Source organism: Ruditapes philippinarum, unplaced genomic scaffold (genome assembly GCF_026571515.1).
Source record: "Ruditapes philippinarum isolate M1 unplaced genomic scaffold, ASM2657151v2 ctg17_1_1_1_1, whole genome shotgun sequence".
Taxonomy (NCBI): Eukaryota; Metazoa; Mollusca; class Bivalvia; order Venerida; family Veneridae; genus Ruditapes; species Ruditapes philippinarum.
Window position 1 is genome coordinate 670129 of NW_026865484.1, and position 23497 is coordinate 693625.

At 35.7% G+C, this 23497-nt stretch overlaps 2 protein-coding genes across 2 annotated transcripts; both read left to right on the forward strand.

Moving 5' to 3' along the window:
• Nucleotides 1-371: 371 nt before the first annotated feature.
• LOC132729312 (uncharacterized) lies at nucleotides 372-3977 on the forward strand. Its single transcript, XM_060715047.1, has 5 exons — nucleotides 372-859; nucleotides 1084-1359; nucleotides 2139-2352; nucleotides 2851-3036; nucleotides 3516-3977. Exons 1-5 carry the CDS (start codon nucleotides 674-676, stop codon nucleotides 3746-3748), a joined length of 1095 nt encoding a protein of 364 aa, XP_060571030.1. The 5' UTR covers nucleotides 372-673; the 3' UTR covers nucleotides 3749-3977.
• A 10041-nt stretch (nucleotides 3978-14018) lies between these two features.
• Nucleotides 14019-20510, forward strand: LOC132729290 (uncharacterized). The gene is made up of 3 exons (XM_060715016.1): nucleotides 14019-14150; nucleotides 18632-18856; nucleotides 20268-20510. Exons 2-3 carry the CDS (start codon nucleotides 18650-18652, stop codon nucleotides 20508-20510), a joined length of 450 nt encoding a protein of 149 aa, XP_060570999.1. The 5' UTR covers nucleotides 14019-14150; nucleotides 18632-18649.
• The last annotated feature ends 2987 nt before the right edge of the window (nucleotides 20511-23497 follow it).

Genomic DNA, 23497 nt, shown 5'->3' on the forward strand with positions numbered 1-23497 from the left:
GTAACTTATTAACCTGATTATAAATCATGAATTAGATACTAAAGTTGCTACATATTTTCATGAATTCGGGCAGGGCAAAAACTAAATTTGTTGAAATATTATCATCTCTATTTATATATATACGAAAGTGTTAAATTACTTCCCTAAAATGTGTGATATGGTATGACAGATACGACATAATACCATTGTAATTGAAAGATAACCAAGTTATAGAAAGTAAATTAAACGGTTAAGTTGGTCCAAATACATGTGCTATTTCATCATACGCATAGATATGATTTTAATACGTATTGAAAACTATAAACTTATCTGCACTCAAACTATTTAAAAACGAAAGGATGAAAAACTATTGCGGACGATGGAGACGTAAAGAGAAGAAAGAAGTAACAAATTTGAGATTGTTGTAGATTCAGAAGAAGACGAAAAGCCAATACAAGATGGCTCAATCGAATCTGATACAGAACGACTTTCTAGTTTTCAGAGAGGAAATAAAGTCACACGGTCTTTGGGTAGATCTTTCAAAAATTTAGAGTTTTTTAAATCAACTCAGTCGGTTTCAGAGGGGAAAGGCGGAAGCTTTTTTGGTACGATTTTCAATCAAAAGAGTAAAAAAGATATTCGTAAAGAGCTGCGAAAGGAAGTTGAGAGCTTAAATGAAAAACATGAAAGAAATATGTTAGAGTTGGCTCGCTTTCAAACAGAAAATAAAAGACTGGAAGTTCATTGTCGACGACTTGCAATGGAAAACACCGTTCTACAGGATTATAAATCGAGGTTAGAAAGGGAAGTGGAAAAGTTGGAGAACGACAAAATATCGCTTAAAAGTTGGAATGAAGAAATACTCTCTTCCGTTGGACAGGTACATCGCTTACATTCTTTAAGGGTTTTCTATTTCAGGTACACCACTTACATCCTTAATTTTGTGTAGGATATACCGCTTACATTCTTACTATTTTTTCTATTCCTTTACAACTTATTCCGTAGTTTTGCAATGTATAGAACAAGCTTACTATCTAAGATAGGCTAATACAATTATTTCCATGCACAATGTATATATTTATGTCAGCGTTCTTTCTGTTATAGGCGTTGAAAAATTATGGCGAAACCTTCGACAAATTCGATTTTGACGGTTTTGATGGTTACCAACACGAAGAGACTGTAAGTTTTGAAAACTTGCAAATAGGATCAGGAAACACGCAGAACATTTTTACAACAGACCTGCAATTGTTCGGTCAATATCAGAAATATTTGGAGAACATAATGCAGGAATTGAAACAGACAAAACAGAGTCTACAAATTTCGAAGACATTCCAAGAAAATATGGGGAATCAAATTTTAACACTAGACGGTGTGCTAGAGGTATGGTAAATTTTCAGCATTCCTTGGAGATAAAATTATTTATATGATAAACACAAATAATAATAACAACTGAATTTTTAAGTTGTACAAGAGAGATGAGTACAAAACCTAATGGCAATAACTGAAGTTTTTGTTTCCTTCTTAGTTAATTAACAAACTGTACTTTCTATTTATTGTAAGAGAAGTTATGATTGCATGATATTTCACTTGAAACGTGTTGTGGTAGTTGCCATCTAGATATGTAAGATTTCAAATGAGTTACGGTATGAGTAAGTCGGACGTCCACTTACTTGATACGATGCCTGTATACTAACTTTTAAACTATACTTAAGGTTACAAAATAAGGTTATCAGCAGCATCATATTTTGCTCTTTGTTTCGCTGTCAAGTTGAGTTGAATTAGTGATATATTTCAAGAGATTGACTACGTATTATAATGCAGATTGACCAACAATTGATAATAAGGAACGTTTAGGATACAATATTAAAACTACCTACATTATGAAAAGACTGCCCAACTCTTTTTAAAAATTGAACGCAACTGTATAGATACATTCTGAATAATATTTATAGAAATGTCCTTGTGTCACGTAGATTATTGAATATCTTTGCATAATAAAATAACAAATTGAACAACTAATGGTAAAATGTAAAGTTATTTTACTTTTTACCAGTATCCTTGCATGGGCATCATGCCAATTTAATTGTCTAGTCGTATTTGTGCTTGTGAAGATGTGGAGCATTTTATGAACAAGTATATAATAAAGAAATATATTTTAGGAAGTTAAAGGCGCTTTAACAGATGTTAAAAATACCAAGAAGCATGACGTTTCTATGGAGTTGTTAGATTACACACTTAGTTGGATAGAACCAAGATTGATGAGCGAATGTGTTAACGAGTTACAGAACTTGCCAGAAAAATCAAGCGATTACTTGTTTGATGAACTGACAGGCAACGCAAAAATTGGTGTTTTGCGAATTTTCAAAAAATATGGTAAAGTAATATCAAAGATTCGATTTTTACTGCAAAACTTGTTTATATGTATATGATCCCGAAAAATGGCACTGTTAGCATATAAAGTGCTAATATTTTTTAAAGTAGAGATACGCTGTGGGTAAAGTAAATGATTACGTATATAAAAATATACATATTTTACGTGTATATATCTGAGACGGTCTGGAACTGCTTTATACTTTAAAATGGGCAGCTTCACTCACAGTGAAATTTTATAAAATTTTGGCATAGATAATTTATGGAAAAAAACATTCTCAGATTGGACATATTTTGTGCATATTTCTCTATAGTAATTATCATAATATAAATCGTCCAATCACTTTGTCTTTTTATACATTACCATGAAACATGTATTTCAAGACTTAAAGATAAAACACTTTTGTTATTATTAGAATTTTGATATATAATGATTGTTAGCACCATGAATATTGAAAAGTTGCATATACCTTATACATTCGTATTTCTTTCTTTGCTCAGAAAAAAAGATGAACTTCAGACGATTTGTTCAGAGACTCGAAATGGACGATGCTATCAACAATGACATGTTTTGTGCAGACATTCCATTGACCAAAGATGCTTGTGCATCTCTGTTAGTAAAGTGGGTCAGATTGCAGGAAAATGATGCTGATACACTGGTTGAGCGATTTCCTAGAATTAAACCAGGTATAACAGTGTTGTTCCATCCTGTTCCAAATATACAAGACACCGTGTAATATTCTCAAGCATTTTATATATAGTTATTTTACACAATTTACAACTGTTATAGCGACTTTTATCTAGATCAATCTGGTATCTACTAGTACTAATTTCTAAACTTCTAAAACTGACACATGTACTTTAATATATTGGGATTGGTGTGGCAAGGGTTCAACAGTGCGGCTAATGTATCGACTCAATCAAAATATATCTATAATTCTCCTTCCCGATTTATTTATGGACTGTACTTATGATTAGATTAGAATAGTTTGAACTTTTATCTATATGATTTTTTTACGAAAGAATCAGACAAATCAGCAAAACACAATCTTTAGAGGTTTATATTTTTATTGTATTCTATTCGTCCAATATCCAAAATTGTCGCATGTGATTGTTATTTATACATACATATTACATTGAAACATTATAAATATTTAATATTTTAGGTAGAGGTGAAACAAAGCGAGATAAAGCCATCTTTCCTTTCCCAATAGCTTCTTATAGCACGGAAAGTTTGAACTCTAACGATGATCTGGTCCAGAAAAGTGAACAATTTAGAGAGCGTCTTATTAGAGACATGAAAGATATAGTGCAACAAGAAATACATGGTTTAAAACCCGAGTTAGAAGAAATTAAATCAGTGATGCTTCACGGCAGAAGTGAACCTCAGTTTGTATAAACTAGATAAGTTTGTATAAACAAGATAGTTACAGAAAACGTATCCAAAAAGTTGAAGTGGAATTTATCACTAAACAGAACAATTGTTTTATGTTGGACTTTGTCATGTTTCAATTTTTTGCGTTTTGATTTTCGGAATAAAAATGTTTTACATGTACTTATCTTTGTATTTTTAATATCTTTAATGAAAAAAATAATAACATTATAATGTGTAAACTTTATGACACGACCACCTTATAAACATATAATTCTATTTAAAACTGTATTGAAAGCTGTCTATATTTTTAATAAATTGTATTTATAATGCTTACATTCAGTAAATATTATTCTCAATATATATATGATATATCCATCTTTATCAGTAAATGAAAAAGTATATATTATATCTACATACAAGTCCGAAGTTCAATTTTTGATAGAAAAGATAAAAGTTTTACTTAAAATGGAGTAACAAACAAACATAAAATGAATGACGAACTGATTAATAAATATACGGAATAACTGGTTAATAATATAGGAAAGGGATAAGTGTAAAGAGTTCGAAATATCTGTACTACAAATCTATAAATTGATTTTTTTATAGATTTCTAAAGGAGAGGATATGCTTCCGAAGATATTTAAAAAAAATAGCAATTTAAGTAGAAGATTCGATAAATCTTATGATTTTTAGACAGAATCTTAATTAAATTCTAATAAAAAAGTATTCGTTTTCATTCATGTTTTATATAATTGTTCACGATTCTCAAGTAAAGGTAAAGATGTAAAATAGTTTCCAACTACTTGATCAAACACAATTTAATTTCTTATCTTTGTCTCTCAAATAACTGTTTAATTTGATCAGCATTTATGTTTATCATGTACATGAATATATGTAACGCCCTGACATACTGGTATGTTAGATTAAATAGAAAACATGATAACACGCTAAACATGTGATGTGAAAAATGTACTAAGGCTTAATGTGGAATTTCCCCGTTAGCTTGAAACAATCAAATATTCATCCGGTAATGATATTGTTTCTTTTAATCAATACTAGTTTGAATTTCAAATCCCTCACAAAAGGTCCGGGGTTTTTATATTAAGGTACTTTAACAAGAAGCTTTTCCAAGACTTCAAAAATTGTCGAGGATAATACCGGAAAAGGGCCAGATTTTAAATTTAAATATAATCTAAATGTATATTTTAATTTAAAATTAAAACATATGATTTTTTTCTATAAATAAAAATTTTTTATAACTTTATTATCATTTAAATATAAACCAGGGGGTTTTCCCCCCAAAAAAGTTATTGACATAATGGAAGATGAGCAAAGGTATAAATAAAGTACATAGCTTTTTTTCTTCGGAATTCCTCATTTTTTCTGTGCGTCGCCAGAGGTGTCCGTGACCCAGTGGTTAATGTCGTTGACTTCAAACCATTTGCCCCTCACCGCAGTGGGTTCGAATCCCAAAAGGGACTTTGGATTCTTTCATGTGACGAAGCTATCCAGCTAGCTTACGAAACGTCATTGACTCTACTCAGGTGACCATCCTGAGGTCTTCAAAGTACAGCTGGCAATTCGCCGTAATTTATTGCATGTGCTGTGTTGGTTCGGTATAAAACCCAACCAAAACATAAAGGATTTTGCATTGTTGAGGCTATGTCTGCCCTTGTGAGTTTTGAACTAGGCCCTGTTTTGCTGCGTTTTTATACTATCTTTTTTATGAATACGTCTTAGAACATTTTGATGTAATTTACAGGGGTCAAGAATTTGGATTTTCTGTCAGTGCATCTTCCTATAATTCATTTCTTGTTGCAGTTATCCATACATTCTCCCTAATGTAATATATTCTTCCCAATTTATTGGTGGCAAATCGTTTCTATTTCATTCCATGGAAAGTTCATTATGTTTTTCTTCTTCTTCTTTTTCATCATCTGTCTTAGGTGTTCCGTAGTTTTCGCATAGGGGTTTCGCTTCGTAGTGCTTTATATGATTTCATATATTGTTGGTTTTAGATGTAAGTCTAATTTCTCCTCCCTTTCTGTGTTCTCCAAATTAAATTTTTTGAGTTTTGGTATTTCGTTTCCTTTTGGGAAATTTTTAACATCACTCTAAGTATAATAATACGTTTTTTTTTGGCCTGATGGGAGGGTTTTGGTGTTTTCCTTTTTTGAATTCTAGTTTGTTTTCGCTGTCACTTCGTTGACGGTTTCTGTCCTACATCATCACTATGCCATCCGAAATAATACCTATCTTGATATGCCGCTCTTTCCATTGTATTTAAATATTGATTATCTACAACTCTTTCTACTTGCATTTGTGTAGCATATTTTGCTTTTATTCCCTAGTCATTTCATCCTCATACCCATTAATCTCGGATTAACCCATGTATGTCATTTTTCTGGTACTCGCACTCTTTCCAATGCATATAGTGCTCCTTATAGAGCTGCTTTACTTGAAGTGTAATGTATTCTTAACCTGAATTTTTTTTGCTAGTGTCAATACAATCTGAGCATACTTGTTTATTGTTCCGGTGCTGTTGTGAAAGTCTTTAAAAATGGTTTTGACTCGTTTTGGAAGTTGTGATTTACTAGTGCAATTGCATTGCATTCTTTGTGTCCTGTTTTTCCTGGTGCATTTTTTGTTCTCTATTTATTTAAAAGTTTCCTTTTGTCTGTAACTATTTATTTTACCTAATGGATACCATTAACATTTTGCACATTCATATTTTGATGAGTATAAAAATGACTAATCCGGTAATATTCTGATTACTGTCATTGTTCCTGATATCGTATTAAATACGTCATTTATGTAATGATTTGATCTTTGTTTCAGCAAACTGCGTCTACATATTGACCCTTAGTTATGGACTGTTCTTCTTTAGCATTCATTCTTCCATTGTTGTCGGCAATGGTCTTAGAAAAATTATTATTTACGTGACATATGCTTTCACCTAATGTTTTCGGTCTTACTGCATGTTCAGTGAAATTTCTGTATCCACTTTGGTGCATTAGTTATAAAACTAATTTTCGGTGCTGTTGCGTCAGTCGTATTTGAATCTTCCTGCATCGGCTGATAATGGTGTATGGTACTATTTGTACATACCTGGAAAAAAGTGATCCCTCGGACGCATTTAATAAATCGAACATCTACATGTATTGTCTACGGTTTGATTTCGTCATAGAAAAAGTTACTGTCTTTTCTGGCAATATTATTACTCATATAAAGCCAAAATTTTTGTTTATAGTCCATTTCAAATTCTTCTCAACCAGTTTGTATTACTATTATTTTTGGTGGTAATAGTTCTGTTGATTCTGGTAATCCTCCTTCTTGTCAGCTGCCAATATTTTAGATAATTTGAAGGATAGATACATAAAGAGAAGAAATGAGCCCCAATTCCAGAAGCTTCTCCTGGTTCTTTAGCGTGCAAAGTGTTTAGGCACTCATACAATGAACATCAATTTACAGTCTCATCCGAAAGACTGTAATTTTAGTTGGCCAGCCCGGGAATCGAGATTACAAAATTACAAGTCTTGCGCTCTAACCGATTGAGCTATGTGGGCTGGCTTAAAATGACGCTTTCCTTCACGGTCTTCGTTATATATTATCTGAACAACGTTAGCATTATCGCTTCAGTGAGTTCATATTTGATTGGCTCTTTTAAGCGTTGATTTAATATCTAACAGCATATGCGAGTATTTTCACAAGTCATATACACTTGTTATTGTTACTGGCTAATGATATTCTTTCTCTTATCCTGTATTGAGAGGACAATCTTACACAACTGCACTGACTGGTGTCCGTGATTTGTTGAAAGCATTTGAGACAAATCACGATCACCAGTCAGTGAAGTGGTGTACGTGGGAGGTGAGCTGCCACTGGTGACTCCAATAGAAGTGCCTCCAGTTGACCTACTTTGGAGTATTGCAGCAGAGTGACGCTGTGTTCCCTTCTCGTCCTTTTATATTACCCGTGACTTCAACATTATCGCTTCACTGAGTTCATTTTTAATTGGTTATTCATAGCGTGTGTGTAATATTTTACTGCGCACGTGCCTATAATTTTCACCAGTCTTATACACTGGTAGATTTACTGGTCAATGATATTCTTTCTATTCTCCTGTATTAATAAAACAATCTTAAACCACTGCACTGACTGGTGCCCGTGTTTTGTTGAATGCACAAAGCACATTCATCAGTCAGTGAAGTGAGTGTATATGGGTTGTGAGCTACCACTGATGGCTTCAGTAGAAGTGCCCAATGGTTGAACTACTAATACAAGCTGAACATATAATTAATTTTACTTACGTTTTTGTTAATCCTTTAAAATCACAGTTATTTTAATACAGATTGAGCTACTGGCTAATGATGTTCTTTCTATTCTTCTGCATTGAGGGGGTAATCATACAACGGTGCCCGTGTTTTGTTGAATGTGGTAGAGACAAATCACAATCACCAGTCAGTGAAGTGGTGTACGTGGGAGGTGAGCTGCTACTGGTGGCTCCAACGGAAGTGCCTCCAGTTCACCAACTTTGGTATCTCGCAGCAGAGTGCGCTTTCCTCCCTGCTCTTCTTTATATATTACATTTGACGTCAACATGATCACATCAGTGACTTTAATTTTGGTTTGTTCTTTTAAGCGTTGGATTAACATTATACTGCGCATGCCCTTATTTTTACCAGTCATAAACACTGGTAATTTTTACTGGCCAATGATATTCTTCCTAGACTCCTGTAATGAGAGGACAAAGTTAAACCACTGTACTGATTGGTGCCCGTGTTTTGTTGAATGCGATTGAGACAAAACACGGGCATCCGTCAGTGCTGTGGTGTAAGTCGTGGCGAGCTGCCGCTGGTGGACCCAGTATTTCCGCTGGTTGAACTACTGCTAGTATCTGAACTTATAATTATTTTTACTTACTTTTTTGTCAATCCTTTAAAATCACAATTATTTTAATACATATTAAGCTCATTACACGTTGGTGTCTCGCAGCAGAATGGCGCTTTCCTCTATCCTTTTCCTTATATATTAAATGTGACTTCAGTATTTTCGCTTCATTGAGTTTCTTTTTTTATTGGTAATTCTTATCGTTGGTTTAATATTTAACTGCGCATGCGAGTATTTTCACCAATCATATACACTGGTTATTTTACTGGCCAATGGTATTCTTTCTATTCTCCTGTATTAACAGGACAATCTTACACCACTGCACTGACTGGTGCCCGTGTTTTGTTGAATGCGGTCAGTGAAGTGTACGTGGGAGGTGAGCTTCCACTGGTGCCTCCAATAGAAGTGCCTCCAGTTGACCAACTTTGGTGTCTCGCAGCAGAGTGACGCTGTGTTGTTGTTGTATTTAGGTTTGTTTATACTCGGCGCCGGAATAACTATATGTCCGAGATTATAGCATCCTTGCCGGTCCACTACGGTAGTCAAATCGGGAACGTCTTTTCAAGCAGAACCTTCCTTCGTTCATTGGTGGTAAAGGAGACGACAATACTGTCAAGGCATCAACTTCCTGACTGACGACAACAAAAACGGCCTTCGTTAGCGCCCATCCTCCAGAGTTAGTCACGACAGGTCAACCAATCACCTCTGGTACTTGAGATGACTTGACCTTGACACCTGCCGTGTGCCTTCTCCGCGACGTGCACGCCTCTGGAGGGATTTGGAGAAGCTGTGCTCCCTGCTCGTCCTTTTATATGACCTGTGACGTCAGCATTATCGCTTCATTGAGTTCAATTTTAATTGGTTATTCTTAGCGTTGGTTTAATATTTTACTTCACATACGCCTATAAATTTCACCAGTCTTATACACTGGTTATTTGTACTGTCCAATAGTATTCTTTCTATTCTCCTGTATAAAGAGGACAATACTACACCACTGCACTGACTGGTGCCCGTGTTTTGATGAATACGACTGAGACTGATCACGATCACCAGTCAATGAAGTGGTGTACGTGGGAGGTGAGCTGCCACTGGTGGCTCCAATAGAAATGCCTCCAGTTGACCTACATTGGTGTCTCCCAGCAGAGTGACGCTTTCCTCTCTGTTCTTATATATATTACCTGTAACGTCAGCATTAACCAATCAGTGAGTTCAATTTTGATTTGTTATGTTTAGCTCTGGTTTACAATTATACTGTGCATGTATTTATTTTCACCAGTCATATACACTGGTTATTTTTACTGGCCACTGATATTCTTTCTAGTCTCCTGTAATGAAATGACAATCTTACATCACTGCACTGATTGGTGCCCGTGTTTTGTTGAATGCGGCTGAGACAAAACACGGGGCACCAGTCAGTGTAGTGGTGTAGATCGTGATGACCTGCCACTAGCGGATCCAGTATAAGTGCCTCTAGTACCACCACTGGTTGAACTACTGCTACTGTTGTATTTTCACCAGCCTTTTACACTGGGTAGTGTACTGGCCACTGATATTCTTTCTAATCTCCTTTAATGAAATGACAATCTCACACCACTGTACTGATTGGTGCACGTGTTTTGTTGAATGCGGCTGAGACAAAACACGGGCACCAGTCAGTGTAGTGGTGTAGATCGTGGTGACCTGCCACTAGCTGATCCAGTATAAGTGCCTCTAGTACCAGCACTGGTTGAACTACTGCTACTGCTGCATTTTCACCAGTCTTAAACACTGGGTATTGTACTGGTCAATGGTATTCTTTCTATTCTCCTGTATTAAGAGGACAATTTTACACCACTGAACTGACTGGTGCTTGTGTTTTGTTGAATGCGGTTCAGACAAATCATGATCACTAGTCAGTGCAGTCGTGTAAGTGGGTTGTGAGCTGCCACTTGCGTTTCAGTAGAAGTGCCTCCATGTCCTGACGTCACAGGTGATATATAATGAACATTGGAGAGGGTAGCGTCATTCTGCTGCGAGACACACACGTGTATGGAGCTCAATCTTTGTTTAAATAATTGGAATTTTAAAGGATTAACAAAAAGGTAAATAATACTAATTACAAGTTCAGATCGTAGTATTAGTTGAACCAGTGGGCACCTCTACTGAAGCCGCCAGTGGTAGCTCACCACCCACGTACACCACTGCACTGACTGGTGCCCGTGTTTTGATGAATACGACTGAGACTGATCACGATCACCAGTCAATGAAGTGGTGTGCTTTGGAGGTGAGCTGCCACTTGTGGCTCCAATAGAAATGCCTCAAGTTGACCTACATTGGTGTCTCCAAGTAGAGTGACACTTTCCTCTCTGTTCTTATATATATTACCTGTAACGTCAGCATTAACCAATCAGTGAGTTCAATTTTGATTTGTTATGTTTAGCTCTGGTTTACAATTATACTGTGCATGCATTTATTTTCACCAGTTATATACACTGGTTATTTTTACTGGCCACTGATATTCTTTCTAGTCTCCTGTAATGAAATGACAATCTTACATCACTGCACCGATTGGTGCACGTGTATTGTTGAATGCGGCTGAGACAAAACACGGGCACCAGTCAGTGTAGTGGTGTAGATCGTGGTGACCTGCCACTAGCTGATCCAGTATAAGTGCCTCTAGTACCAGCACTGGTTGAACTACTGCTACTGCTGCATTTTCACCAGTCTTATACACTGGGTATTGTACTGGTCAATGGTATTCTTTCTATTCTCCTGTATTAAGAGGACAATTTTACACCCCTGAACTGACTGGTGCTTGTGTTTTGTTGAATGCGGTTCAGACAAATCATGATCACTAGTCAGTGCAGTCGTGTAAGTGGGTTGTGAGCTGCCACTTGCGTTTCAGTAGAAGTGCCTCCAGGTGCTGACGTCACAGGTGATATATAATGAAGATTGGGGAGGATAGCGTCATTCTGCTGCGAGACACACAAGTGTATGGAGCTCAATCTTTGTTTAAATAATTGGAATTTTAAAGGATTAACAAAAATGTAAGTAATACTAATTACAAGTTCAGATCGTAGTATTAGTTTAACCAGTGGGCACCTCTACTGAAGCCGCCAGTGGTAGCTCACCACCATCGTACACCACTGCACTGACTGGTGCCCGTGTTTTGATGAATACGACTGAGACTGATCACGATCACCAGTCAATGAAGTGGTGTACGTGGGAGGTGAGCTGCCACTGGTGGCTCCAATAGAAATGCCTCCAGTTGACCTACATTGGTGACTCCAATTAGAATGACGCTTTCCTCTCTGTTCTTATATATATTACCTGTAACGTCAGCATTAACCAATCAGTGAGTTCAATTTTGATTTGTAATTTTTAGCTCTGGTTTACAATTATACTGTGCATGCATTTATTTTCACAAGTCATATACATTGGTTATTTTTACTGGCCACTGATATTCTTTCTAGTCTCCTGTAATGAAATGACAATTTTACGTCACTGCACTGATTGGTGCCCGTGTTTTGTTGAATGCGGCTGAGACAAAACACGGGCACCAGTCAGTGTAGTGGTGTAGATCGTGGTGACCTGCCACTAGCGGATCCAGTATAAGTGCCTCTAGTACCAGCACTGGTTGAACTACTGCTACTGCTGCATTTTCACCAGTCTTATACACTGGGTATTGTACTGGTCAAAGGTATTCTTTCTATTACTAATTACAAGTTCAGATCGTAGTATTAGTTGAACCAGTGGGCACCTCTACTGAAGCCGCCAGTGGTAACTCACCACCCACGTACACCACTGCACTGACTGGTGCCCGTGTTTTGATGAATACGACTGAGACTGATCACGATCACCAGTCAATGAAGTGGTGTACGTGGGAGGTGAGCTGCCACTGGTGGCTCCAATAGAAATGCCTCCAGTTGACCTACATTGGTGTCTCCAAGTAGAGTGACGCTTTCCTCTCTGTTCTTATATATATTACCTGTAACGTCAGCATTAACCAATCAGTGAGTTCAATTTTGATTTGTTATGTTTAGCTCTGGTTTACAATTATACTGTGCATGCATTTATTTTCACAAGTCATATACATTGGTTATTTTTACTGGCCACTGATATTCTTTCTAGTCTCCTGTAATGAAATGACAATCTTACATTTCTGCACTGATTGGTGCCCGTGTTTTGTTGAATGCGGCTGAGACAAAACACGGGCACCAGTCAGTCTAGTGGTGTAGATCGTGGTGACCTGCCACTAGCGGATCCAGTATAAGTGCCACTAGTACCAGCACTGGTTGAACTACTGCTACTGCTGCATTTTCACCAGTCTTATACATTGGGTATTGTACTGGTCAATGGTATTCTTTCTATTCTCCTGTATTAAGATGACAATTTTACACCACTGAACTGACTGGTGCTTGTGTTTTGTTGAATGCGGTTCAGACAAATCATGATCACTAGTCAGTGCAGTCGTGTAAGTGGGTTGTGAGCTGCCACTTGCGTTTCAGTAGAAGTGCCTCCAGGTCCTGACGTCACAGGTGATATATAATGAAGATTGGGGAGGATAGCGTCATTCTGCTGCGAGACACACAAGTGTATGGAGCTCAATCTTTGTTTAAATAATTGGAATTTTAAAGGATTAACAAAAAGGTAAATAATACTAATTACAAGTTCAGATCGTAGTATTAGTTTAACCAGTGGGCACCTCTACTGAAGCCGCCAGTGGTAGCTCACCACCCACGTACACCACTGAGACTGATCACGATCACCAGTCAATGAAGTGGTGTACTTTGGAGGTGAGCTGCCACTGGTGGCTCCAATAGAAATGCCTCCAGTTGACCTACATTGGTGTCTCCCAGCAGAGTGACGCTTTCCTCTCTGTTCTTATATATATTACCTGTAACGTCAGCATTAACCAATCAGTGAGTTCAATTTTGATTTGTTATGTTTAGCTCTGGTTTACAATTATACTGTGCATGTATTTATTTTCACCAGTCATATACACTGGTTATTTTTACTGGCCACTGATATTCTTTCTAGTCTCCTGTAATGAAATGACAATCTTACATCACTGCACTGATTGGTGCCCGTGTTTTGTTGAATGCGGCTGAGACAAAACACGGGCACCAGTCAGTGTAGTGGTGTAGATCGTGGTGACCTGCCACTAGCTGATCAGTATAAGTGCCTCTAGTACCAGCACTGGTTGAACTACTGCTACTGCTGCATTTCACCAGTCTTATACACTGGGTATTGTACTGGTCAATGGTATTCTTTCTATTCTCCTGTATTAAGAGGACAATTTTACACCACTGAACTGACTGGTGCTTGAGTTTTGTTGAATGCGGTTCAGACAAATCATGATCACTAGTCAGTGCAGTCGTGTAAGTGGGTTGTGAGCTGCCACTTGCGTTTCAGTAGAAGTGCCTCCAGGTGCTGACGTCACAGGTGATATATAATGAAGATTGGGGAGGATAGCGTCATTCTGCTGCGAGACACACAAGTGTATGGAGCTCAATCTTTGTTTAAATAATTGGAATTTTAAAGGATTAACAAAAAGGTAAGTAATACTAATTGCAAGTTCTGATCGTAGTATTAGTTTAACCAGTGGGCACCTCTACTGAAGCCGCCAGTGGTAGCTCACCACCCACGTACACCACTGCACTGACTGGTGCCCGTGTTTTGATGAATACGACTGAGACTGATCACGATCACCAGTCAATGAAGTGGTGTACGTGGAAGGTGAGCTGCCACTGGTGGCTCCAATAGAAATGCCTCCAGTTGACCTACATTGGTGACTCCCAGTAGATTGACGCTTTCCTCTCTGTTCTTATATATATTACCTGTAACGTCATCATTAACCAATCAGTGAGTTCAATTTTGATTTGTTATGTTTAGCTCTGGTTTACAATTATACTGTGCATGTATTTATTTTCACCAGTTATATACATTGGTTATTTTTACTGGCCACTGATATTCTTTCTAGTCTCCTGTAATGAAATGACAATCTTACATCACTGCACTGATTGGTGCCCGTGTTTTGTTGAATGCGGCTGAGACAAAACACGGGCACCAGTCAGTGTAGTGGTGTAGATCGTGGTGACCTGCCACTAGCTGATCCAGTATAAGTGCCTCTAGTACCAGCACTGGTTGAACTACTGCTACTGCTGCATTTTCACCAGTCTTATACACTGGGTATTGTACTGGTCAATGGTATTCTTTCTATTCTCCTGTATTAAGAGGACAATTTTACACCCCTGAACTGACTGTGCTTGTGTTTTGTTGAATGCGGTTCAGACAAATCATGATCACTAGTCAGTGCAGTCGTGTAAGTGGGTTGTGAGCTGCCACTTGCGTTTCAGTAGAAGTGCCTCCAGGTCCTGACGTCACAGGTGATATACATGTATAATGAAGATTGGGGAGGATAGCGTCATTCTGCTGCGAGACACACAAGTGTATGGAGCTCAATCTTTGTTTAAATAATTGGAATTTTAAAGGATTTACAAAAAGGTAAGTAATACTAATAACAAGTTCAGATCGTAGTATTAGTTTAACCAGTGGGCACCTATACTGAAGCCGCCAGTGGTAGCTCACCACCCACGTACACTGGTGCCCGTGATTTGTCTCAACCACTTTTCAACAAAAAACGACCATCAGTCAATGCAGTGGTGTAAGATTGTCCTCACAATACAGGAGAATAGAAAGAATACCATTGGCCAGTAAAAATAATCAGTAAATGTGACTGGTGAAAATATGCGCTTTTGGCATGGCCTTTTACAATATATGCCAAAATGACAAAAATAAATGTTCAACAGGTGGAAATAATTGTAATGAGAACTGCAGTAGGCAAGTCGAATGATGACATTACAAGTACCTGCTACCAGAAATTTGAAGATTTTACCGGTTGGCAGAAAGAGCCAATATTTATATGCTTTATATAGCAGCAGATTTTTTTAAAATTCTTTTAAAACTTTTTTATTTGCGATTGATTTTTTATATTTCTATATCATTTGAAAGTTCTTTATATTCATATTTTTGAAATATAAGTTGAATTGTATTGTTTGCTTTTGAAATAGACAATTACTGATCTCGGACTTTTTTCCCTATGGGCACCAGACCGTGAATAAGATAAGTATTCCCGACATTGCTTTTCACGTAGAGTAAATGCATTTTTTTGGGGGGTCAGCAGTCATTTTCAGTACCGTCAGACAGTCTCTTACAAATAGTTCTGCGTCTATGTTTTCTTCCTGTCCCCATTCTTGCAACATTTCTTTTGTTTCTTTTTCAGTTAGCCATTTTTTGATTGCTGGTGGTATTTTCAATTCTTGCGTGTACCATTCAAAATACGTTTTGTTATCTATATTGTTACGTAACGCGTACTCTTCATTCGCCCCCTGGTAAAGTATTGTAGGGTTAAGGTTGACGAATTTTTACCTGTCATCGTTATCTCCTGAAATGTTTTGCTTTATCGTCCATGTGGTATTTCTGCATTCTTCCAGTAATCTATTTGTTGGAACAGCATCGTTCTTTTTAATTGTTCTTTGCGATGAATTTTCGCTCGTTTCATGTGGCGGTTGAATTATGTTCTTAAGCCGTTACGATTGCTTCCTAAGTATTATCTCGGAATCGTACTCATGTACTGTCCAAATGATGCTGTTGATCTTACATTCTGCGATAACACATCTTTGTTGAGCTTCTCCAGTTTTTTTATCAGGAATGTAAATGAGTATTTTTCAGATATTGTATACTTTGATTTTGCAATAATGTGCAAGTGTATGCCATGATGTTAGCAATTTTATCTTTTAATATACCATGGAAAGTTAGCTCACAGGATTCTCCATTGCTGAACTGTTTAATTGCATTTACTATTGTCCTGTCAGTGACCGTTAGGTCTTCATAAATTACCATTGGTGTTGTCCATCTTTCAATGTCAGTGTTATGAGTTTCCCATGTAGAGGAACATGTCTTGTCATTCTTCTATTATCTTTAGTTAATTGTACTCCCCCTTCCTCATCTAAAATGCCACTTTTGGTGTGAACTATTCTTCAGTTACATTGCAGGTAAGTCATTGATTACTTCACTGTAAGTTCCAGCCACTGAAAATTAAGGAATTTTATCCCTTTTTCTTTATATCCCCCCGTTTTACCTTAGTTTTTTCATTTGTTTAATACTTTCATAATCAACTGCTATTATATTGATATCATTTTCATTTTTGTATTGTTTTATTTATAAAAGGTAAAACATTGTTCGTCAGTGTTGCAATCTCCTGCCTTGTGTTTTTATTGTTTGTTTTACTCTGTCTATTGAATTGCTGAAGTTATTTATTGTACTTGTCATGGAGTCTATTGTTTCATGTATATTTAAAACTGTTTATGTACGATTTCAGCCATTGTCTTACTGTCTGTGTTGCATTTTTTGCTACTGCCAGTAATTCATTATATTCATCTACTTCGTTTTACTGCCAGTCCTATAATCACTGTCCATTTGCTGTCAGGCTGAATAAGTGCCCAAATGGGTCTGTTTCTTTGAATCCTGTCACTTGATGGATTGTACTTGTTGCATTAATAAGTTAACAATTGAGTCATCAGCTACGGCAGAAATCTATAAAAAAATATCAATTGGAGGGAAACCTACTCAAGTAAATATCAAGAAAAAACAAAGTATGCTGATGACAAGGAAACCAATTATAATTACATATAACCAACCTGAAATTCGTACTACTGAGAAGAAACCACATAAAACAGTTGTTATGCAAACGTTGAACTTAGGAAATTTGATGTAATTAAAAAATAATCAAAAAAGGGTTGCATTACCCATTCTTTTTTATAAAAAACATTCTTTGAAATAGGTTTCGGTAATTTCCAGGAATATCCAGCGTGTACATACCAATATAGGACTATGAAACCGAAGAAGATGATGATACAAATGTTGAGATCTTGTTTAAAAAACAAGGTGAAGAGATTATAACAGAGCTAGATGCCATTGGCTATTATAAATATGATCGATCAATAATTTATTATGAAAATGAGTAATATACAATATAAAAGCTACCTAAATTATTAAAAGACTGACCCGTATAAAAGTGAAGACAAGTAGGCAAAGTGTTACGATATTTTTATTTTTACCTGTCACGGATGGGCATAGTGTCACTTTAACCATTGACTGATTTAGGAAATTTATAATATATATTAGATATAGAGAATAACAGGTTGCTGTCTTTTGAGAAAGGGTTTCTCAGACGAGGTTAGATATGGTCCTGGAAGGGGCGAGGCTTGCCGAGCCCCTTCCGGACCATATCTAGCCGAGTCTGAGAAATCCCTTCCTCAAAAGACAGTAACCTGTTATTCTTTTTATCATGCCTCTATTATGACTTTGCATCTTATTTTTTTAATTCGGGGCGCTAAATTTCTGAAAGTACGGTAACCACAAGAGGGTTTTACGCCAAAAAAGTAGTCCGAGGGTTTTTACCAATAATTTTATAACACAACACAATTTTTGGTACAATCTGTTTTAACAATTTATTTACTGTGTATTATCATAAATATTAAGCAAAGTCAATTAAACAATACCAACAATAAACATCATCAATGCTGATCTGGCGTAGCAACATAGTGTTCTCGAGTCACTGACTGAGAAAGGTTGATGTTCTCAGACAGGCTTTATCAGGCAGTTGTCATAGTAATGGCATGATAAAATATGTTCAATATCATTCGATTTTGTTAGGTAATTTTTGAATATAATTATAATGTTTACATGTACTTGTTATTGGAAACATTTTTTTCTCATTCTTGAAATTCATAGTCGTCATTATTAGAAATGATCATCAAAAATGATTACTGTTAGATCATCAAAAATGATTACTGTTAGATTACACAATGTAAATTTTGAAATGTGACCCTATTTAAAGCAGATGTGAAAGTTACTAATGCGATAACACAGATTACCGGTATCACATTTACTGACATAACTGTTTGATAAAACTTGACAGTCCATACAATGAAACAAAATATATTAAATGTATGATTTAATTGTTTGGAACAGAAAAAAGGTGGTTTATTGATGGCTGAATCAGACAAAGCCGTGTCCAATGGGAAAAGAAGTTTAAAGACAAAGTCGCCTCATCTATTGCTTCAACCAGGAAGCCTTGCCGTGAGAACAACTCCTAAACAAACATGGAAACAAAAATATAAGGATTTAGAAGAAGAATATAGAAGTGTTAAAGAAAAATTGAAGGATTATGAGGAAGAAAGAAACCGATGTAATAAGGTATGCACTCTTTCATTTTTAATAAAAGTAAGTGAATTAAATAACGCTTAAACATTTTATATTTTCTTTGATAAGGCTAAACAGCGTTCTTTAGAATTTCGACGGAAACCTTATTATCGTGTTACAAATTCTATACTCACTATTGGCTACATCGTTTCCTATGAAACGCAAACATAGTTATCACAATGTTTTTTAACATTTGTTTTGTTTTCTTCCTAAATCGCACGATTTACCTAACTTCTGACAGCGGTTACTTCAACTGGTAAGTACTGGAAGTATCTAAGTGTGACATAATTGGTGTGATTGAATATTACTTAATTAAACCGGTGACATAGGGCGGGAGTGATGTTGCTTTTTTCCATTTCACCTATAATCTTAATTAACATCCTTGCAGAACTACAAAAAGGACATACCCTATTTTCCTTCATGTGCTTTTTGAATGGTAACTTTACAAAATGTTCATAATATGTTTATACAGTTATTAGTAACTAACAAACATACTATTCATGTCTAATAAATGAGTGCAGTTATCTTACAGAAATTTATTATTAAAAACTCACATCTGTGCCGAACAAACCACCGTTTTTTCCTTGAATGTCAACAATACACTTCTACCAGAACTGCCACTTTCCAAATATGCCTTAAAGCTAAATCTTTTCAGATCTTCATCCTCACACCATCACTGTTTATTATTGTAATGTTTTTATTAACATTTCCATTTCATTATTTCACTGATATAATGGCAAGATATTCCATCGAAGTTAATACATTTTTTCAGCTCTAAATTGGCACTCTTCTTTAAAGTCAATAGAAAATTCTCTATTTCTCAATATTTCGAGCATATCTATAAAATAAAAACAAAACATCCGCTTAATGAACAGTTAAAAAAGAAAAACAAAATCTGGAAACAAAGTGATCCCTCGGAAGCATTAATCACAACAAAATTACGAGAGAATTGCAGACTCTGTTTGATTGAGTCTGTACATGAGGGAAAATGAATACGTGCAACATCCCTCACGCCCCCTAGCACCGGCTTGGGCGGTACTCAATTCTCAACACTTAATAAGGCATCAATGATCCCGATGGACCAGAACAAAATAACAACACTGAAGTGAAGTAGGGGGCAACTTTTTGCAGCTGCCACACAGCACTTGACGCCTGCTGTTGTGAAAGAACCTTTATAAGAATTCTATGCTTTCGAATCTGACCATTTTTCATCATTGTTTTGAATATCATTTTGTTAATTTTATGTAATATATGAATAAAAATGTTTGAACTAAGCTATTTGTAATTGAATTTTTTCAATTTAACAATTCGGTAATGATTTAAATTTATTGTATTTATCGTATTTAATTCCTGTATGAAAAATTATTAATTGTTACTTCCAAATATACTGACTGTCTATATTCAGATATCTCGGGAACATGAAGCCCACCTTGTCAGTAGTACTAGCTGCGAGAATTTACAAGTTGGTAACCATAACAAAATTCATGTAGTACAGACCTTTGATGCTGATAAGCTAGAACAACTTCTTAAAAGATATGACAAAAAACTGGAGAAAACCGAAGGACAAATACAAATAATGTCAAGCAGAATTAAGGTACATGGTAACATGTCGGAATTTTTTTTTATTAAATTACTTTCAACCTATTAATGAAGTGTTCGATGACAGAGTTTGTATACTATATTTGATTAATCAATATGTTGATTAAGTCAGATGCATTCTTAACAAATTTTCACAACACGATATGTACTCAACACAACCGATCAAAGCCAAGATTGAAGTGGGTTTTCTTGTTGCATTTTTTTCTATCGCTGAATTCATCAATTTTTATCGTAATGTTGCGTAAGTATAGATAGCTTATGTATCGGATACTATTTTTAATTACTGTTATCAAATATTAATATTTACTTTATCAAACGTTCACTTATTATAGTATATTGAGAATGGTACTATTTGTATTGTGATTTAATTTCACAAGATATTTCATGTAATGAACAAGTTGCAAAACGCATTAAGATGGAGTCAATACATGCACCTAAACATGTATTATACAAGATGGTGTATGTCTGCTGAAAAAAAATCATAACTCCCTATTTTATTCACTCTCCTACGTACCCACGTATGGCCCCATGAAAAATTCTAAACGGTTGCAGCAAAGAACTGTGCATTGTTTCTTTTACTTCTGTGTAAAAACCTTAAATGTCAGTAGTACTTGACTGTCTATTCGCCTATTGACATCCACGTATGGCCCCGTGTTAAAACTAAAATGACTTCGGTAAAAGGCTGTTTATTGTCTCTTGCAGGTAGAAAACTTTATACCTATCACTGTATATTAAATTACTTAAAGTAAATTATTGTATACATCAGTATGATTATATATATCATATACATATATGTGATAGTACATTTAGTTGTTTTATCAACATAGATAATAATCTGTGCTCCATATAACTACATTTTCAGCACAAGAACAAGTCATATGTGTTAAATATTAGCCATAAAACAACACAACCAAACACGATGAAACTTTAATGAATTTCTAAGTGGTTTACTACTAGTAACTGATTATTGGAGAGGTCATCAGACCTCTCCACAGTGTTGAGAATGATTGCTGGCGGCATCCATTTTTGCGTATCAAATTGAAGCTAATGCATCGCATTTTAGCCTTAAAAACATTAGAATCAGTCTACAAAAATGTTATGCGCATGCTCCGCCTCAAAATACGACTTAACTTAAACGAAAAATAAACATCGAAGTGAACAAATCGGTACAAGGAAAAATCGGAAAATAGCATTTACGTTACTTAACACTACGAGCAATGATTCATTCCATTTTTAATCCTTATATACTAGTACTTGTTTTCTGAATAGCGAAAATTTGCTGCTTCTTTCACTTTTGAACTGGTATGACTAAATTACGCAACGGAGATTTATTGGCGAAAAAGGCGAACATGGCAAAACTTTTTCTGAAGTTTGATTTTCTTGGCATATTGTGGTTGGAGGCATGCAGCAGTATATATTGTTTATTCCAATCAAATGATATATACATTATTAATGTAAATCTGGGACTTAAAATTGTTTGATTAACATACTTTATGCCCGTATTGCAAAATCTCTGGTGCCTTTTATATCTCCAAATATTTTCGAAATTAACAAATTTTCAACAGCTGCAAAAAGACCTCTCGCATGCTTCTTTTTAAAGAAGCAAACTTGTGTCAAATTATGTTGACCCGAAAGCAGAATTCTGTTCAGCGTTTAGTGCGTCACAAAGATTTACTTCGACTGTTTCTTTAGACGAAAGGAACCATACAGCAGATCGCAACAAATGTCACAGAAGGATTCATTCAGAACTTAATATCAATATACATGTCTAATCTTATCAAAAGTGCTCTTTTTTGTTCGGAAACTAGCCTGAGATTGTATATAAGATTGTACTGTCTAAATGCTAATTTATTACTTTAGTAAATAGCTTTCCAAAAGTGCCAAGTAGGGCAATACCTCTGTAATTTTCAGGGTTATCAACATCCCACTTTTATGAATAAGTTGATTAAGTCCACTTTCCAGCTTGCTGCGAAATAACCTAAATGAACAAACTATAACCAATGATTGGTTACATCAATTATTTCTCCATTCGATTATTTCTCGAAATGTTCAGAAATATATAGTTTTCTATATTTTGTACGGACCCCGGTCATTACAAAACTTTGCCCTTAAATATTGATGTTGCAAAATAAAGCGGTAAGAATTAACTTCCATGCAAATACCACAGAATATCAGCTTTGAGCATAGCTGTAGGTCATAAAAATGTTTAACGTCTAATAACACCTAAAAAGTAATTTAATGCAATATAAAAATTAGGGTAGCTCTAACAATGGCTGTTCAGCCAACCAAAGACGCCGCCACTCAAGTTGTTCTTACGTATTGATGCCACACGGCACACAGTATCCTTTCGTTCTCCGTCTACTTAACAAGGACTGCTCCTTTCATTTCAGGGCACCAACAATAAACAGTCAACAAGCACGTGGAGTAGTTTCTTTTTCTCTTTTGCTGGTGTCTTAAACATCATCCGCGACGAGAGAAGTAATTGTTTTAATTATGATATGCTATTTATGTGAAGATAAGAGTAACAAAGGTTTGAATAACGGCAGACTTATAAATTATATTCGTACTAAACTGGTTTAGATTGTGGATTAAAGTATTTTTCAAAATGTCATAATAAGTTTTTTTCTAGTCATCTGCCGCAATGTAATATGTTCATGCCAAACATAAAAGTTTGTCAGGTTTACAAAATTATATCCTGCATTGTAAGTGTAATGGGCATTATAATACTGAACAAAAGTTTCAACCAGACCATTAAGCTTTGTTGAATAATCATAATACTGGTGATGGTACCATTTTTTAAAATTAATTCGGAAACGAAAGGGAAATTAATGACGCATTTAATGATGTGAAAACAAGATGTGTATTTTTTTCTATTAAACACACTGTGCATTTGATGTTAACTACTCCCTAAATCAAATGATTTTTAGTTTTTATTTGTCAATGTTCCATCAGAACGTCAGAACCAAATTGGGCGAAGGTATGGTCATCATAATTTTTTCTTGTTCTTGTGTTTTATTTTGATAGAGGGATGCGAAA

Coding starts and splice junctions, on each gene's coding strand:
- LOC132729312 (XM_060715047.1), top strand. CDS start 674: ATGTTAGAGTTGGCTCGCTTTCAAACAGAAAATAAAAGACTGGAAGTT. Junction 1,360..2,138: donor CACTAGACGGTGTGCTAGAG/GTATGGTAAATT, acceptor AATATATTTTAG/GAAGTTAAAGGCGCTTTAAC. Junction 3,037..3,515: donor ATTTCCTAGAATTAAACCAG/GTATAACAGTGT, acceptor TTAATATTTTAG/GTAGAGGTGAAACAAAGCGA.
- LOC132729290 (XM_060715016.1), top strand. CDS start 18,650: ATGGCTGAATCAGACAAAGCCGTGTCCAATGGGAAAAGAAGTTTAAAG. Junction 18,857..20,267: donor AAAGAAACCGATGTAATAAG/GTATGCACTCTT, acceptor GTCTATATTCAG/ATATCTCGGGAACATGAAGC.